We start from the raw sequence: 19,981 nt of genomic DNA, 5'->3' as shown, positions 1-19,981 counted from the left end.
TTTTGTATCCATATTTCACATCTGTGTGTGATTAATTTTAAGATGATGCTATTAAAACCATCTGATTAGTCACATTTTAATTATCAAAATTCCTACACAGTGCCAGAATTTATGCATTCAGAACACCTGACTTCATTTGATTTAAATAATTCTTAATATTAATCATAAATGACCAATATAAACACTATTCTTTAAGACATGAATAAGAGTCAACATTTATATCCTGAGGAAAACACAGCTTTGGGATTTGTCTCAGAACCAGTTTAAGATATTCTTTGTGGCCGGGCGCGGTGGCTCAAGCCTGTAATCCCAGCACTTTGGGAGGCCGAGACGGGTGGATCACGAGGTCAGGAGATCGAGACCATCCTGGCTAACATGGTGAAACCCCGTCTCTACTAAGAAATACAAAAAACTAGCCGGGCGAGGTGGCGGGCGCCTGTAGTCCCAGCTACCTGGGAGGCTGAGGCCGGAGAATGGCGTGAACCCGGGAGGCGGAGCTTGCAGTGAGCTGAGATCCGGCCACTGCATTCCAGCCTGGGCTACAGAGTGAGACTCCGTCTCAAAAAAAAAAAAAAAAAAAAAAAAAAGATATTCTTTGTTTTGAAAATCCTCTTAAAGGCACTAAAAAAAAATCTACCCACAGGGTAAGTGAACTAAGTGAAATCTACCTAATTAAGGTCACATGACAGAGTAAAAGTTACGAAAATTATCAGTCACTTCGGTTTTTCAATTTATTTTCCCAATAAATCACACCAGGGTTAAATAATGACACAGGGAGCTATTTGAAGGATTTGGTATCTATAAAATGTCCTCTGTGGCCAGGCACAGTGGCTCACGCCTGTAATCTGAGCACTTTGGGAGGCCGAGGCAGGCGGGTAACGAGGTCAAGAGATCGAGACCATCCTGGCCAACATGGTGAAATCCCGTCTTTACTAAAAATACAAAAATTAACTGGGCACAGTGGCGCATGCCTGTAGTCCCAGCTACTCAGGAGGCTGAGGCAGGAGAATCACTTGAACCCAGGAGGCGGAGGTTGCAGTGAGCCAAGATCGTGCCACTGCACTCCAGCCTGGGCAACAGAGCGAGACTCTGTCTCCCTACCCCTCCGCCCAAAAAAAAAAAAACAAACACACACTCCTCTGTGGCTGGGTGCGGTGGCTCACACCTGTAATCCCATCACCGTGGGAGGCCAAGCCAGGCGGATCACCTGAGGTCAGGAGTTTGAGACCAGCCTGGCTAACATGGTGAAACCCCGTCTCTACTAAAAATTAGCCGGGCACGGTCGCGCATGCCTGTAATCCCAGCTACTCGGGAGGCTGAGGCAATAGAATTGCTTGAACCCGAGAGGCAGAGGTTGCAGTGAGCTGAGATCGTGCCACCGCACTCCAGCCTGGGCAACAGAGTGAGACTCCATCTCAAAAAAAAAAAAAAAGTCCTCTGTTTTTATGTATTATTGTCCTACATCTAGCAACTATCAAGTATACCACCTTTTCCAGCATTGGTAGTAGACTATGGCAATTATGCTATTAGTCCTTCTTTTGATCAAAAAGGGATAGGCTATGTCTTTGACCAAACAAACTGGCTCACACAGAGGTGATTCCATAGCCTTGGCCATATTTTGGTCTAAACTGAAAAGCTTAGGCTTTTAAAAATGTTTGTAAAATGCAAAGATTTTTAAAAAGATAAAAATTAAGGAAAGTGTTTATTAGGCCTACAGTCCCCAAGGAAATATTTTATTATTATTATTATTATTTTTTGCTTAGGCAAAAGCACTCTGTTGCTTAGGCTAGAGTGTAGAACTACAATCACAGTTCACTCTGCAACCTTGATCGATCTCTCAGGCTCCAGTGATCCTCCAACCTCAGCCTCCTGAGTAGCTGGAACTACAGGCATGCACCACTGCACCTGGCAAATTTTTTAAAAAATTTTTGTAGATAAGGAGTCTCACTGTGTTGCCCAGGCTGGTCTGAAACTCCTGGGCTCCACTGATCCTCCCACATAGGCCTCCCAAAGTCCTGAGATTATAGGCATTTATCTGGAAATATTTTGTTTCCAAAAATAAATGGAATCTATTATCAGACTATTCTTGGAAAAGATCATAGGTTCCTCTAGGGCAAGGACCCCATGTTATTATACCTAAGTTGGTGCTCACTAAAACGATTTCCAATGACGGCATAATTTATAGTTTATCACATCAACTCTCATTTTTATTCATTACCTCTCAAGTGACACTGTGAAATTTAGGAATTTAGCCCTATTATGTTTTGAATATTTGTGTCCCTATAAAATTCCTATGTTGAAGTCTAACCCCCTATGTGTTCATACTAAGAGGCAGGGCCTTTGGAAAGTTATTAAGTCATTAGGGCTCCACCATCCATTAATGGGATTAATGACCTTATCCTTTACACCATGTGGGCACATATAGAAGGCACCATCCATGAAGCAGACAGCCCTTACCAGACACTGAACCTGATGGTGCCCTGATACTGGACTTCCCAGCCTCCAGAACTATAAGAAATAATTGTCCATTATTTAGAAATAATCTAGTCTAGGTCACACACAGTGGCTAATGCTTGTAATCCCAGCAGTTTGGGAGGCCAAGGTGGGTGGATCATTTGAGGTCAGGAGTTCAAGACCAGTCTGGCCAACATGATGAAACCCCGTCTCTACTAAAAATACAAAAATTAGCCAGGTGTGGTGGTAAGCACCTGTAATCCCAGCTACTCAGGAGGCTGAGGCATGAGAATCGCTTGAGCCTGGGAGGCAGAGATTGCAGTGAGCCAAGATTGCGCCACGATTGTACCACTGTACTCCAGCCTGGGCAATAGGGTAAGACTCAGTCTCAAAAAAAAAAAAAAAAGAAAGAAATAATACAGTCTAAAGTGTTTTGTTATAGCCCCAAATGAACTAAAACAGGTCCTACAGGAAAACAATGACTTTTTAAAAAACTACCATTTTCAGCATCTCATCTTGCTTGTACTCGGCACAAAGCCACAATTTGTATAAGGCATACTGCATACAGTTCCAAATCAGCAAAAATTTTTGAGGGCATACTCTGTTTAACATACTACTGGTACTATAGGAGATTAATAAAAGTCATTTTTCCTCAAAAAAATTATGAGTGAAAAGTCAAATCCATTGTTTAAAAGTTAAAAACTAATACAAAGCAGTACATATAGTATTAGAGTGGCATATAATAAATATCAAATTCATGAAACATACTTTACCAGTCTGTTAAATGTATTTATAAAATTCATAAATGTTTCAGACATTATGCTACTTTTTTGAATTTCTGCTGCTTACATGGTTACTAGTCCTTTAAGGAAATCCACTCTGTTATATTAATAGGAATGAAAAGCAATTTCTTCCATGATGAACAGAATCTTTAAAAAACTGTGACAAAGAAAGAACCCAGCATACTTCCAATAACTTTCTACATTATAACACTTATTTCCATTTTTCCCTCCACACATCCTCATCTTTCTGATTTGTGGCTGTTTGTCTCCACTTAACATAGGAGACTTTCTTTTCCTTTTGTTTTGCAGAATATACATCAGTGGTTTTGGTATAATTAAAAATGCCCAGGTCAGGCATGATGGCTCACACTTGTAATCCCAGCACTTTGGGAGGCCAAGGCAGGCGGATCACATGAGGTCAGGAGTTCGAGACCAGCCTGACCAACATGGTGAAACCCTATCTCTACTAAAAATACAAAATTAGCTGGGCATAGTGGTATGTGCCTGTAATCCCAGCTACTTGGGAGACCGAGGCAGGAGAATCGCTTGAACCTGGGAGGCAGAGGTTGCAGTGGGCCGAGATCGCACCACTGTACTCCATCCTGGACGACAAGAGCAAAACTCCACCTCAAAAAAAAAAAAAAAAAAAGCCCAGATTGCATGAATGAGGAAAGAGGTTTAAATACAATCAAAAAACATTCTCATTTTTCTGATAAAAACCTTGTATTGTCTAATCTATCTTTCATGACATGTATAAAAATATAAGGAGGCTGGGGGCAGTGGCTCACACCTGTAATCCCAGCACTTTGGGAGGCCAAGGTGGGTGGATCACCTGAGGTCAGGAGTTCGAGACCAGCCTGACCAACGGAGAAACCCCATCTCTACTAAAAATATAAAATTACCCGGGCGTAGTGGTGTGTGCCTGTAATCCCAGCTACTTGGGAGGCTGAGGCAGGAGAATTGCTTGAACCTGGGAGGCAGAGGTTGCAGTGAGCCGAGATCGAGCCACCACACTCCAGCCTGGGCGATGAAGACACCATTTCAAAAAAATATATATATATATGTATATATCTATATGGCATAAAAGAATGAGTGTCTTTAAATCTTCAAAACTACCTTATGAATAACTATATATGTAGTAGTTATAAACAATAGTTACCCACAGCTGAAGGATGGTATGCTATACATGTATCATTGATTTAGATTTTCTTGACTGTATTCTATGTATTATTTCATGCCATGCATCATCATTCATATTATCTGTATATTTTTAGGAACAAAAAGTAGAACTTCCAAAGTTTAATAACAAATAGACAAACTCATAAAAGTATTTTCAGTAAATACAGCGACATGTAAAGCTTACTTTAACAATATGGGCATTACACTTTGTATTGTTTCTGTTCAAAGACAAACTATAACTAGACTCTTCGATTTTTGTTATAAACACTGTGAAACAAAGTATGGTATTTTTTATAGGTCTTGAATCCATGCCCGATACATTTATGGGATCACAGTCCAACAGAAACACATTGCTACTCATTGGGAAATAATATTTAATGGCAAAAAAGGAAGAAAGAAAGAAAGATAGAAAGACAAGAAAGGCAAGAAAGAAAGAGAGAGAGAGAGGAAAGAAAGAGAGAGAGGAAAGAAAGAAAGAAAGAAAAAGAAAGAAAGAGAGAAAGAGAGAAAGAGAGAGTGAGTGAGTCATGGAGAGAATGGGGAAGGAAAGAAAAATAAACAAAAAAATGAGCCAGGGCCATGCGCAATGGCTCATGCCTGTAATCCCAACACTTTGGGAGGCTGAGATGACAGGATCACTCGAGCCCAGGAATGCTCCTCTAAAACTGATGATGTCAACATCAAATGTGAAATATGTTAAATGACATGAAGAATAAGGCTACCCATCTTATTTGGCTATGCTTGAAATGGATTTATTATAATCTCCCTCAATTTGAAAGCAGTCTAAACTGACCATACCTGTGAAAATGTCTTATTTAGGGAAATTTACTGCAGATGTTTACACACTCTATTTCTTAATGTGATAAACTCCTAATCCCAGATGATCTTTAAGTTAAATAACTAGAGGCCAGGTGCAGTTGCTCATGCCTGTAATAATAGCCCTTTGGAAGGCTGAGGTGGGCAGATTGCTTGAGCTCAGGAGACCAGCCTGGGCAGCATGGCAAAACCTCATCTCTTCAGAATATACAAAAATTAGCCGGGTATGGTGGTGCACACCTGTAGTCTCAGCTACTTGGGAGGCTGAGGTGGGAGGATCGCTTAAGCCCAGGAGGCAAAGACAGAGGTTGCCAGTGATCTCAGATCACACCACTGCACTCCAGCCTATGCGACAGAGTGAGACCCTGTCTCAAAGAAAAAAAAAAAAAAAAGTTTTTATTGTAAAAAGTTCAGGTATAAATGAATCAGAAAGCAGTGGCTGAATCAAATTAGTTCTATAGTTCTATAATTTGATATAACTAAAGCTACAATGCAATATCACCAAAGAAAGAACCCAGCATGAAAATATTAACTAAATGGTTCAGTTTCAAAGACACTTTGAATTGTGGGTATCTTAACTCAAAGAATCCCAATAATACATTAAATTCCTTGGATCCTCACTGAAAGTGAGAAACTCATTTCTAAGCATATGTGCACAAGTACCTTAGCCTCTTCATGCCTGCATGCCTGTCCCACAGTCAGAGAAGGCAGGATATTTGGTTAGGCATATGTTTACGAGTACAGACAGGAAAATTCCAACTTTAAAACCAAATATTTTCCTTGTTTAATTCTGGTATCTTATTGGTCCATATGCTGCCTCCTCCTCACAGTATGGTATCCCAATCTCCTAGATTGTGACTTTCTTTTAAAGCATAATGATAACATCAAGCAGACAGAATTGAAGAGTGGAAATACTATATGAGAAAGCAGAGCAAAACAGATGATGCTCTAAATGCACACTGACACACTTGCTGAAGATGTTAGGTGCTCCATAAATGCTTGTTGAAATGCTGTTTGTCAACATTTGTTGTGAAAAATTCATCTCTTTCTCTAAGAATCCTCATGAGTTAACCACAATCAGTTCTACATAATTTAACAGAAAACATCTGGTGGCACTTTCAAATGTTACGGACAGCATTTCACAAACTATGCCTGCCCCCAGCCTCACTGCAGCAGGAGAAAATGAGGCTAAGGAAAAAAGCAAGATAAGTTATCAGGAGAGCCCCAAACATGTGTATCATTTGTTTATACATATCTGGTCTACATTCTCAGATTTTCTAAAGAACGCCCCCCGCCTTTTTTTTTCCTTTTTAGCTTAAGCTAGCTGGATTTCAGTTTCTGTAATTTGCAAACAACACAATACTAGTATAGAAGGCCTGTCCAGTGCAAAAGAAAATCTTGTCTCTGCCTCCACAATGTCCATATGTATAACAGAATCCTATCAATGCTTTTATGGTAATTGACAAGGTGACAGTAACTATGAGGAAAAGAAATGGTCTGAAAAACAACCACAATCCCTCTTGGAGACAACATATATTAAAAAGCTTTTGAGAAGTTATTCAGTAAAGAAACTTCTTTAACTCAGTTGAACTCACATTTACAAATCATATTTGAGCATGGAATTTTTTAATGAACTTCTTATGTCTCTGAGAACTACTAGCTGGTAGAGCACTAGTACATGAAGACAAATGAAAACAACCATTCATATCTGTTTCCTTGTATACTAATCATTTTAAGTATAACAGGAGATCACAGAACTCAATTTTGAATGTAAAAGTAGTTTATATTCTAGATTGAGAAACTTACCTGCATTGAAATAAGAATGAAATCAATTAGGCTCCCAATTCCACAAAATCCTACAGTGCAAAACTTTAACAAACCTAGAAAAGAAGGTAAAGTCATTTATAATCTGGAAAGTCTTCTAAATATTAACGAACTGTTCCATTTTCCAATACACCATTATTTTACATATATATATAATGCTCTTTATATCAAGAACATAAAAGTAACACTTTAAAAAATCAAATCTTCATCTGAAAATGAGAAGAGTTTAAAGGAACCCTCTACATAGAAATGCCAAAAAATAATGTGTTAGTTCCCTTAACAAATAAACATTAGTAACTGAAAAAAAAACCTCAATATAATCTAACAAAATTTCTAAGAGAAAAGGCCTAAGGAAATAATCTTTAAATCTCAATACACCAGTTACAAAACATCTTTTAGTCCTAAAATCCTTAATTACTTATTTAGACTTCATACATTATGTGACCCAAAATTCACTATACATTTAGAGAGTTAAAATATATAAATTGTCATGCCAAAAAAAAAAAAAATCAGGAAAAAACACTGCTCTTGTTGTAAAATTGCAAAATTTTATTAGCAATCCAATTACCTTTAATTTATCTTACATATTTCTTTTCCTAAGGATCTCCTGTTTATTAGCTCTATAGTCAAAATCAACAACTCTGTGCTGATCACTATATATGGCTTTGTCCTTGGTCCCAACCCAAGAGCTCAGATGCTAAAATAGATGATAACAGAGTATCTAATATGAGACATCTACAACAATATAACCCAAAAACAATTGTAAGAGGCGGATTGGGGTGGCCTGGGGGTAGGATGATTAATCTCTTATGAATTTAAACTTGAGTTTCTTACAAGACATCTCATATGAGATATACAAATGGTGTAAGACAAGACTCTTTGTGAAAATGTAGTTCCATATATCAACTACAAATAGATGCCAGCTAAAAATCCTGTGAGGATGAGATCACCTCCCACAACCTGAGAATACACAAATAAGGTTGAACTATGTTGGGACATTAGATGACTTTTTCCCCCACATATAGCAGAATAATGTTGTAAGTACAGAAATAACATGGTGGCAATAAGTTAATAACTATTAAAATACAGAAATAACTAAATTTTGCTTTTCATTTTCCTCAAAACACTTACTTACCTAACATTTTATCTTTGATTACTATCTGTCGCATAGAAGCCCCATTAGGGCAGGGCCTTTTATCTGTTTTCTTTACTCCTGTGTCCTTAGTGCCAACGACATTGCCTGGCACATAGTAAATGCTCAATATTTGTTGCATAAATTGACAAATATTCTCATATTTCTGCTTCCCAAACACTCCCATCATTCCATCCATTACCTTAATAATAACTCCCTTCGTTTTTTCATTAGTTGCATGGTACTATAGTAACCCAAAGAAAATTGTCTGCTGAGATTTTATCCACTCAGTGTATTTTATATTTCCGAAATGTATTCCTCTTCACATAGCATGTTAGTAGAAATTTGAGAATGTCATAGTTTTTCTTTCTTCAATTTGTTTATAAAAAAGAACACTGGCCAGGTGCGGTGGCTCATGCCTATAATCCCAGCACTTCGGGAGGCTGAGGCAGGTGGATCCCCTGAGGTCAGGAGTTCGAGACCAGCCTGGCCAACATGGTGAAACTCTGTCTCTACTAAAAATACAAAAATTATCCAGGCATGGTGGCATATGTCTGTGATCCCAGCCACCCAGGCGGCTGAGGCAGGAGAATCACTTGAACCTGGGAGACAGAGGATGCAGTGAGCCGAGACTGCACCACCGGACTCCAGCCTGGGCAACAAAGGGAGACCTTGTCTCAAAAAAAAAAAAAAAAAAAAAAGAGAGAATATTAAGTATGGTCCCTCTAAAGTTATATCTTTAACTGCTAATCCATGAAGAATAGGTAATCACATCAGGGCTTTGGCTTTTATTGTGCCATTTTCAAGATTGTTCTTCCTTTTAGGCCACTTCTTTAGAGAAGTCTTCCCTAACCTGCCTGTCTGAAGCCGCATGCCACCCTATCCCTGCCCCGTAACCCACTATGCTCGGCTACTTTTTAAAATTTTTTGTAGGGACAGGGTCTCACTATGTTGCCCAGGCTAGTCTTGAACTCCTGGGATAAAGTGATCCTCCTGCCTTGGCCTCCCAAAATGCTTGGATTACAAGTCATCACATCTGGCCTAAATTTCTTTTTTTTATTTTTATTTTTTTTCTCATACCTCTCAGGGATGAATGAAGGTTTTGAATTATAATAACTGTAGTAGCAGAAATAGTGACAACAAAAGTTGTTGCTGGGCTAACATTTATCAAATGTATCTTACCTCGCTTAATTCTTATTGCCCTTCCTATCTGTGTTCATAAAGTATTTTTATATTTGAAAACGTAAAACGAGGTTAAGGTGGCATTATTGGGAACTTCATTACTAAAATCATCCTTTGCCTTAAATTTGTAGAAATAGATAGACCATAGTTAACATCACACGTTTGGAGTAAGATATGCTGTAAGTCACTGTAATGATTAAACCTTCAAGTTTTTTTTTAACACTGAACTGGTAAGTTTAAATGTGTTACTCTAGGAGTTTCTTTCTTTTCTTTCTTTCTTTCCTTCTTTTCCTTTCTCCTTTTTTCCTCCTTCCCTTCCTTCTTTCCTTTGCAGTTTCTATTTCCAAGGGTCTCACTGTGTTGCCCAAGTTGGTCTTGAACTCCTGGCCTCAAGTGATCCTCCTGCCTTGGCCTCCCAAAATGTTGAAATTACAGGTGTGAGTCACCACACCCAGCCTCTTGATTTTTTTTTTTTTTTTTTTTTTTTGAGACTGAGTCTGGCTCTGTCGCCCAGGCTGGAGTGCAGTGGCTGGACCTCAGCTCACTGCAAGCTCCGCCTCCCGGGTTTACGCCATTCTCCTGCCTCAGCCTCCGGAGTAGCTGGGACCACAGGCGCCCGCCACCTCGCCCGGCTAGTTTTTTGTATTTTTTAGTAGAGACGGGGTTTCACCGTGTTAGCCAGGATGGTCTCAATCTCCTGACCTTGTGATCCGCCCGTCTCAGCCTCCCAAAGTGCTGGGATTGCCTCTTGATTTTTTAAAACAGCTTTATTAAGCTATAAATGACATACATTAAAATGACATACAATGACATCAATGACATACAATGACATACAATGTACATATTTAAATGTACTATTTGATAAATCTGACACTTGTAAACACCTGTGAAACAATCACTATAATAAAAAAAAGAACATATCTGTCACCCCTAATAGTTTCCTCACGCCCCTTTGTAATTTCTATTTCTTGTCTCTCCTTGCCCCAGTCTTTCCCCAGCAAGCACTTATCTGCTTTCTGTCACTATAAATTTGTTAGTTCCTTAAACTTTTAAATATCGTCTCTGATCTGTTCTCTAATTTCCTTAAATGTATTACTCCAGGTGTAGGTAATATTTACCAGTTCCAAACAAAGATATTCTTCCCTTATCTAATATTTTATCTTAGCAGAAACCTCTCATGTTCATTTTTGTGAAGCATCCTTAAGAAGGGGTTCTGTAGCAAAATATCTAGATTTTCTTAAATTCCTTACTCTGTTATGGGTGTTATTACATTACTTTGCCAATAAACATATTTCTATGTCATTGTTTTAAATGGTGCATAATATTCTGCTCTGTTATACACTGTACCTTAATTTTTTGAGACAGTTCCTCCCTAGTGAACATTTAGCCTGTTTCTAGCTTTTTTGATATTCATATGACAAATATTTATCAGAGTCTTACCGTCTGTCAAGTTCTGTTTAGGACACCAACTTGCATAAGACAGATGAGGCTTCTGCCTTTAAGAATGTATATTCGAGGCCAGGCACTGGCTTACGCCTGTAATCCCAACACTTTGGGAGGCCAAGGCAGGCAGATCACCTGAGGTTGGGAGTTTGAGACCAGCCTGACCAACATGGAGAAACCCTGTCTCTACTAAAAATACAAAATTAGCTGGGCGCATGCCTGTAATCCCAGCTACTCGGGAGGCTGAGGCAGGAGAATCATTTGAACCCAGGAAGTGGAGGTTGCGGTGAGCTGAGATCGCACCATTGCACTCTAGCCTGGGCAACAAGAGCAAAACTCCGCTCAAAAAAAAAAAAAAAAAAAAAAAAAAAAAAACAGAATGTACATCCCAGAGGAAGACTGAAGTGAATGAATAAACAAATCCCTGAGGCTAACAGATTTATAATTAGCACTATGAAGGAAAAAAAAAAAAAAAAGCTATATTTAAGTAGGACTACTGCTTTTCATAACCATGAAGAAAGATTAAGTAAGTTTAGTTTTAAAATGGGATTTTTTATTTATTTTTTTCTTTTTTGTAGAAATGGGATCTCACTATGTCATCATGTTGTCTCTGCTGGCCTCAAACTCCTGGCCTCAAGCAATCCCCCCACCTCAGCCTGTTGAGTAGCTGAGTCTATGGGCACACACCACTGTACCCGGCAAAAAACTGAATTTTAGATTTTGTCTATAACTACTTTCATTGCAGTCAACATTGTATTACGTAGTTAAGAATTTTTTTTAAGGCAGTGATCATTTAAAATAAAAATGCCTAAATTTCTTAACCTTGGATTCTTAATAGAAATTAAAATTTATTTAAAATATTTATAAATTTTAAATTGGCCAGGCACTGTGGCTCTTCCCTGTAATCCCAGCACTTTGGGAGGCTGAGGTAGGAGGACAGCTTGAGCCCACGAGTTCAAGAGCAGCCTGTGCAACATGGCGAAATCCCATCTCTACAAAAAAATACAAAATTAAGTCAGGCGTGGTGGTACATGCCTGTAGTCCCAGCTGCTCGGGCAGAGCTGAGGACGGAGCATACCTTGAGCCCAGGAGGCTAAGGTTGCAGTGAGCCAAGATCGCACCACTGCACTCCAGCCTGGGCAACAGAGTGAGACCCTATCACAAAAAAAAAGAAAAAGAAAAAATATTTTATTGCTTCTGATACCTAAAAGGATAACTTCTGATATCTAAAGGACCCAACTCCACAGCAAGGTACTCAAAGCATTTTATAATCGGACCATAGACTACCTCTGTAGGCAGTGTCACCTCCTGCAATGTTCTTCCTACACGATCAGCTAAATTATCCCCTCATCTCTCAGTGTACACCTATACACTTTACACATGCTGTTCCCTGCCATGCCTTCAACCTCTGTAATCTTTTCATCCTTCAAAACCTAGCTCAAATGTCACCATATCTAAGAACTTCCTTCAGTCAACTGCGTCAGTCCCTTTTCCTTACTCTCACAGAACTTTGTTATGGTTCTGTTATGGTGCTGTACCATAAATTGGCCTACTAACATGTTTATTTTATTTTTAACCAATATACACTGTGACCTTCATCATTATTTCCATATCATTTAGTTATTTAAATGTTGAATGTTTAATTAAATAAACAAGTATATATAGTACTTTATGACTTTTACTTAGGAACTTACAACACTGAGTTTTAGTACAGCTATCAGAAATATACCTACCATCAACCCCACAGTGAAGACTTCTCTTTGATCTTTTGTGGGTAGCAACATGGAAGAAATAAGGTTAGCTTTGCTAGCTAAAAGGCAGAGCATTCAAAAACTTTAAATTTGCTCAGTGAAGGGCTAATATAGAAGCAGACTACTACAGTAAATAAAGCATGATCTCTGGAGCCAGAAAATTTGGGTTCAAATTGAGGTCACTAGCTGAGTGTCCTTGGGTAAATCTCTTAATCTTGTGACAATTTTCCTATCCATAAAACAAAGATGATAACAACAAATATGTCACAGAATAAAGGAAAGCCTCTAGACTCAGTAAATCCCTTAACCTCTCTGGTGACAGTTTCCCTACCTGTTAAAGAGGATTTAAAGAGGATGATAAACTCAGAGGGTTGTAAGGCTTCAATAAGGGCAGGCATGTGAAAGTACTGTTTAAACAAAAGCTATCGTAAAATGTAAATAGTTTTCATAAGCATTAGTAACTACGGTAAATGTGATTACAGCAAGAAGGAAGATATAGAGAGCGGGGCTAAGGGTGATAGAAGTCAGGGCTCCCACTCCAGCTCAAGCTGGTCACCAAAGTTCCAACCCCAACTTGTTCTGAAAGAAGTGCATAGTTGTTTTTTTTTTTTTTTTTCAGACAGAGTCTTGCTCTGTCACCCAGGCTGGAGTGCAGTGGTGTGATCTCGGCTCACTGCAACCTCCGCCTCCCAGGTTCAAGCAATTCTCCTGCCTCAGCCTCCCGAGTAGCTGGGACTACAGGCGCCTGCCAACACACCCAGCTAATTTTTTGTATTTTTAGTGGAGACGGGGTTTCACCGTGTTAGCCAGGATGGTCTCAATCTCCTGACCTCGTGATCCACCCGTCTCGGCCTCCCAAAGTGCTGGGATTATAGGCGTGAGCCACCGCGCCCGGCCCAAGTGCATAGTTTCTAATCCCAGGGCAGTGATGAAAGAGATTTGGGCAGAAGGAAATATTTTTTGGAGTGGTAGAGGATGTACATTTGTTCATAAAACATTTACTAAACATCCAGTGTGTGCCCAGCACTAGCAGTGACAGTTCCAGTCTACTATCTTAAGTAAATGCCTACACTATCTTCTGTGTGTTTTCATAAAGGTGAAAACAGGAAAAGAGTATTTCTTACCTAAGCTGAACTGTTGGGCTGATTGATAGCTCTATACTCACAGAAGAATGTTAACTACTCAACTCCAATTATACAGAACTTATAATAAATACACAGAGATTTAATCTATAAGAACACATACAATTCACTAAAATGTAGGTTTCATAAGGATTTTTTTTTTAATGAAACATACGCACCCAAGGCAGGGTATCCCAGGTAAAATCGATCTGCTCCCAACCATCCAAGAAAAAGAGACAATGCGACTGCCACTTTGTATGAATAGCCATTTCTGCAAAAAATTAAAATCTGAGTGTCATATTCATATATTTCCAATGTGGACATTTTAGAAAACAAAATTATTAACTACTACTTATTTGTTAATTGGTTCATTCACTCACTCAATTAATGTTTTTTGGATGCCTACTGTATGTCAGGCACTATTCTAGGCTACTGAAATGTATTAACGAATAAAAACAACAAAAATCCCTATTCCCATGGAGCTCACAGGCTAGTGATAATAAGCAATAAACACAAATATATTTAAAAAGTAAATCATATGTTAGAAAGTCAAAAATGTTACGGAAAAAAAGAAGTAGAGCAGGCTGTGTAGAATGCCAGGAGCCATTTAAATGGCGTGGTAAGAGTAGACCTCATTGAGAAGGTGATATTTGAGCAGAGACCTGAGGGAAGTGAGTGAGATGGCCATGCCATGCTTCTGAGGAAAGAGTGTCACAGGCAAAAGAGACAGGCAGAACTATCAATTTGAAGTCAAATTTCATCATGTAAGATCCCTGCTCATAATCCTCTTTCGTGTGTGTGTGTGCCTGTGTGTTTATTGGACTGCATATTTGTATGAGTTAGAAAAAGTAGTAAGTGGCCCAGAGATCCCGTTTATGTGTCTAACGTTATAAGGATGTCAAACTTTATGCTGAAGGCAGTAGCACCCCATCTACAATGGAATAGGGCGCCAAACTAGAAGCAGAAAAATAATTTAGAAGGCAATGCAAAAACTAACGCTGAAATCTAATGGGCAGTAACAGTGGGAGAAAGAAGTGAACAAAATTGGGAAATACTAACAAGGCAGAAGCAAACAGGCTACATGTGGGGAATAAGGGAAAAGGAGAAGTCAAGAATGACTCCAAGACGGGCACAGTGGCACACGCCTGTAATCCCAGCACTTTGGGAGGCCGAGGTGGGTGGATCACCTGAGGTCAAGAGTTCGAGAACAGTTTGGCCAACAGAGTGAAACACAGTCTCTACTAAAAATACAAAAATTAGCTGGGCATGATGGCAGGCATCTGTAATCCCAGCTACTTGGGAGGCTGAGTCAGGAGAATCGCTTGAACCCAGGAGGCAGAGGTTGCAGTAAGCCAAGATCGCACCATTGTACTCTGGCCTGGGCAACAGAGTGAGACTCTGTCTCAAAAAAATAATAAAAAATAAGTAATGAATCCAAAAGTTTCTGCTTAAGAAACTGGGTAGAACTGGTGCCATTCAATGAGATGAAGGAGGAAAGAATTTGAAGAAAAAGAAAACAACTGCAATTTTAGACCTTATATATATAAAATATATATAAAGATGGTAATATATTGATATTCAATTCAATTTTATTTTTTTTTTTTGAGATGGAATCTCATTCTGTTGCCCAGGCTGGAGTGCAGTGGTGTGATCTCGGCTCACTGCAGCCTCTGCCTCCCAGGTTCAAGCGATTCTTCTACCTCAGCCCCCCGAGTACCTGGGAGTACAGGTGTGCACCACCACACCTGACTAATTTTTGTATTTTTAGTAGAAATGGGGTTTCACCATGTTGGCCAGGCTGATCTCAAACGCCTGGCCTCAAGTGAACCACCCGCCTCGGCCTCCCAAAGTGCTGGGATTACAAGCATGAGCTACCACGCCTGGTCCAATTCAATTTTAGACCCCTATATATATAGTATATAAAAGATAGTTAACATATTGATATTCAATTCAATTCAATTCAATTTTAGGACTTATATATATATGCAATATATATAAAGATTGCAATATATTTTATATGTTAGAGAGCTTAAGAAACAATGGGGCCAGATGTGGTAGCTCACTCCTATAATCCCAGCACTTTGGGAGGTTGAGGCGGTTGGATCATATGAGGCCAGGAGTTTGAGACTGGCAGCCTGGCCAACATGGTAAAACCCCATCTCTACTAAAAATACAAAAATTAGCCAGGCGTGGTGGTACATGCCTGTAGTTTCAGCTACTTGGGAGGCTGAGGCATGAGAATCGCTTGAATCTGGAAAGCAGAGGTTGCAGTGAGCCAAGATCACGCCACTGCACTCCTGCCTGGGTGACAGAGCAAGACTGTCTCCAAAAAAAACAAAAAAGAAAAAAAGAAAAAAAACAAAGGGAGAGTTGGGCACAGTGACATGTGCCTGTAGTCACATGCCAGTGTGTCCAGCTCTCCCACTGTTGTGCCTAATGAATATTACCATATTTATATATATGTTATATATGATATAAAATATATAATTATATTATATATGAAGATGGTAATATATTTTACATTAAATATTATATTGCATATTTAAGATGGTAATGTTATATATATATTACTATATACAATATACTAGTATATATTATATATAAGCATATATATGTTTTACATAATTTTGTTTTTTTTTTTTTTTTTGAGATAGAGTTTCGCTCTTGTCACCCAGGCTGAAGTGCAATGGCACAATGTCGGCTTACTGCAACCTCCACCTCCCGGGTTCAAGCAATTCTCCTGCCTCAGCCTCCCGAGTAGCTGGGATTACAGGTACCCGCCACCACACCCAGCTAATTTTTGTATTTTTAGTAAGACAGGGTTTCACAGTGTTACCCAGGCTGGTCTGGAACTCCTGACCTCAGGTGATCTGCCCGCCTTGGCATCCCCAAGTGCTGGGATTACAGGCATGAGCCACTGTGCCCGGCTATTTATATATATTAAATCTGAGGTCTAAAATTGAATATAAAACATATCACCAACTTTTTATATGGCATATATATATACAAAGATGGTGAGAGAAGCCAAAGGGGTGGATGAATGAAAAAGGAAAAAGGACCAAGGACATCAAGACTTAAGGAAGAAGCAAAGAAAGAAGAATGAAGGGACACAGAAGAGTGTTTTATACTATAAGCCAAAAAAAGAAAGTGTTTTAGGGTTTTTGTTTTTGTTTTTTGAGATTTAGTTTCACACTTGTTGCCCAGGCTGGAGTGCAACGGCACAATGTTAGCTCACTGCAACCTCCACCTCCTGGGGTTCAAGTGATTCTCCTGCCTCAGCCTCCCAAGGAGCTAGGATTACAGGCGCCCACCACCACTCTGGGCTAATTTTTGTATTTTTAGTAGAGATGGGGTTTCACCTTGTTGGCCAGGCTGGTCTCAAACTCCTGGCCTCAGGTGATCCACCCGCCTCAGTCTCCCAAACTGTTGGGATTACAGGCCTGAGCCACTGGGCCTAGCCAAGAAAGTATTTTAAGAAAGCCAAGAAAGTATTTTAAGAAAGAAAACAGCCAGGCTGGGCACAGTGGCTCACACCTGTAATCCCAGCACTTTAGGAGGATGAGGTGGGAGGATCATTTGAGGCCATGAATTTGAGACAGAAAAGACTGGTCAACATAGTGACACCCTGCCTCTATACTAAAAAGAGAGGAGAGAGAAAGAAGGGAATAGCCAAATGCTGTAGAAAGATTAAGACATGGACTGTAAACATTCATTCGATATATCAACAAAGATTGCTGGTGAATCTCAGCATGGCCAAAAGCCATACTACATTAGACAGAAAATCCTGTAACAGATAAGTATTATCAAAACAACTTTTAAAAAGTTTGGCTGGGAAGGGAAATGAAATTAGAAAAGCAATTATCTATATAAGTAAATCACCCTAAAGAATAATCTGAAAACTGGTGGTATAGCAGAGATTAGTTATTCACCGAGCCATTTCTCTTTCTCTGTTGCCCAGGCTGGAGTGCAGTGGCACAATCTTGATCTCGGCTCACTGCAAACTCCACCTTCCAGGTTCAAGTGATTCTCATGCCTCAGCCTCCTGAGTAGCTGGGATTACAGGCACGCACCACCATACCCAACTAATTTTTGTGTTTTTAGTAGAAATGGGGTTTCATCATATTGGCCAGGCTGGTCTTGAACTCCTGACTACAAGCGATCTGCCTGCCTCAGCCTCCCAAAGTGCTGGGATTACAGGCATGAGCCACCATGCCCAGGCTCATTTCTCTTTTTTTCTTATGAATATACAGCTAACCTACATTTCCTAGCTCACCTTGCACTTAAGTGCAGCCATAACTGAGTTTTGGCCAGTGGAAGGAGGATGGAAGTGTATGCCATTTCCAAGTCTGGCCCATAAAATACTCCTATAAAAGTTTCCCTCTCCTCTTTCCCACCTGCTGGCTTAGTGGAAAGGACTCAAAGGACTACAGAAAGCAAAGCCACAAGATGAAAGGAGCAAGGCCCATTCGTGACTGCATGGAACAACTATGGCGTCACCAACACCACCCAGACCTCCAAGTTAACCCAAATGAAACTATGACATAATACTAATATAGATGGCCAGTGTAAATAGGTGGGTGGCTTGGTCATCAATCAGGATGGTTATCAGACTTTAGTTTCTGAAGAATACATTACAGAATATTTGCAATACTAAGATGAAGTTTTAACCAAGTATTAACCTATTATATATAGTTTTAAAAACAATATGCTAACAGGAGTACAAAGAAAATATGAAACTGGAAAAGGGACACCTAACGAATAAGAATGTATCACTGAGTCTTTTTCAGTAGCTGCACAGCAGCTGGCCTTTTGGTAGGCACATACCTAATATCCCAATAAAGCAAAATTATTTATCAGATTATCTTAGCTTTGCCATTCTTACCATCAAAATTACCCATCAGTCTAACTCCCACTGTTCTGATGAGCAATGCTCATTCTTTTTCTTTTATTTGGTTGAGACTGGATCTGGTTCTGTCAACAAGGCTGTAGAGCAGTAGCCATGATTTCGACTCTCGAGTAACTGGGACTACAGACATGCACCACCAGTTAACTTTTGTATTTTTTGGTAGGGATGGGGTTTTGCCATGTTGCCCAGCTGGTCTCAAACTCCTGAGCTCAAGCAATCCACCTGCCTTGGCCTCCCAAAGTGCTGGGATTACAGGCATGAGCCACCATGCCGAGCTGCAAATTCTGTCTTGAAATTGTAAACTTAGGCCGGGCGCGGTGGCTCACGCCTGTAATCCCAGCACTTTAGGAGGCCGAGGTGGGTGGATCACCTGAGGTCAGGAGTTCGAGACCAGCCTGACCAACATGGAGAAACCCCATCTCTACTAAAAATACAGAATTAGCCGGGCATGGTGGCCCATGCCTGTAATCCCAGCTACTTGGGAAGCTGAGGCAGGAGAATCGCTTGAACCCGGGAGGCAGAGGTTGTAGTGAGCCAAGATCACACCATTGCACTCCAGCCTGGGCAACAAGAGCAAACCTACATCTTAAAAGAAAAAAAAAAGAAATTGTAAACTTTATTGTAAGAAGGGAATAAGCTGGCCAGTAGCCTTGGAATATCTAGTTTACCTGATGGTTATATTTCTTACCATAATTGATACCAATATCTTATAAGGGTCAGGCATGGTGGCTCATGCCTGTAATCCCAGCATGTTGGGAGCCTGAGGCGGGCTGATCGCTTGAGCCCAGAAGTTCGAGACCAGCCTGGGCAACGTGGTGAAATCCCATCTCTACTAAAAATACAAAAATTAGCCGAGCTTTGGGGCATGCACCTGTATTCCCAGCTACTTGGGAGGCTGAGATGAGAGGATGCCTTGAGCCTGGAAGGTTGAGGCTGCAATGAGATATGATTGTGACACTGCACTCCAGCCTGGGCTACAGAGGAAGACTCTGTCTCAAAAAAAATAAATAAGCCGGGCGCGGTGGCTCAAGCCTGTAATCCCAGCACTTTGGGAGGCCGAGACGGGTGGATCACGAGGTCAGGAGATCGAGACCATCCTGGCTAACACGGTGAAACCCCGTCTCTACTAAAAAATACAAAAAAAACTAGCCGGGCGAGGTGGCGGGCGCCTGTAGTCCCAGCTATTCCGGAGGCTGAGGCAGGAGAATGGCGTGAACCCGGGAGGCGGAGCTTGCAGTGAGCTGAGATCCGGCCACTGTACTCCAGCCTGGGCGACAGAGCGAGACTCCGTCTCAAAAATAAAATAAAATAAAATAAAATAAATAAATAAATAAATAAATAAAAAATACTTATGAGTATGACTAGTGCAGCTCAGTTGTATGCAGCCTAAT

The 19,981-nt window shown here is 40.1% G+C and overlaps 1 protein-coding gene across 1 annotated transcript in view; it reads right to left on the bottom strand.

Annotated features, from left to right (window-relative positions):
• Positions 1–19,981, bottom strand: part of TM2D1 (TM2 domain containing 1) — a 40,210-nt gene that overhangs the window by 6,996 nt on the left and 13,233 nt on the right. The window contains exons 4-5 of the mRNA XM_005543215.4: positions 13,864–13,955; positions 7,038–7,111 (exon numbers count right to left, since the gene is read on the bottom strand). Coding sequence (XP_005543272.1) covers positions 7,038–7,111; positions 13,864–13,955 — 166 coding nt within the window. The remainder of the gene's footprint in view (positions 1–7,037; positions 7,112–13,863; positions 13,956–19,981) is intronic.

This window comes from Macaca fascicularis, chromosome 1 (genome assembly GCF_037993035.2).
Source record: "Macaca fascicularis isolate 582-1 chromosome 1, T2T-MFA8v1.1".
NCBI lineage: Eukaryota > Metazoa > Chordata > Mammalia > Primates > Cercopithecidae > Macaca > Macaca fascicularis.
This window is presented reverse-complemented; position numbering and strand designations above follow the sequence as displayed.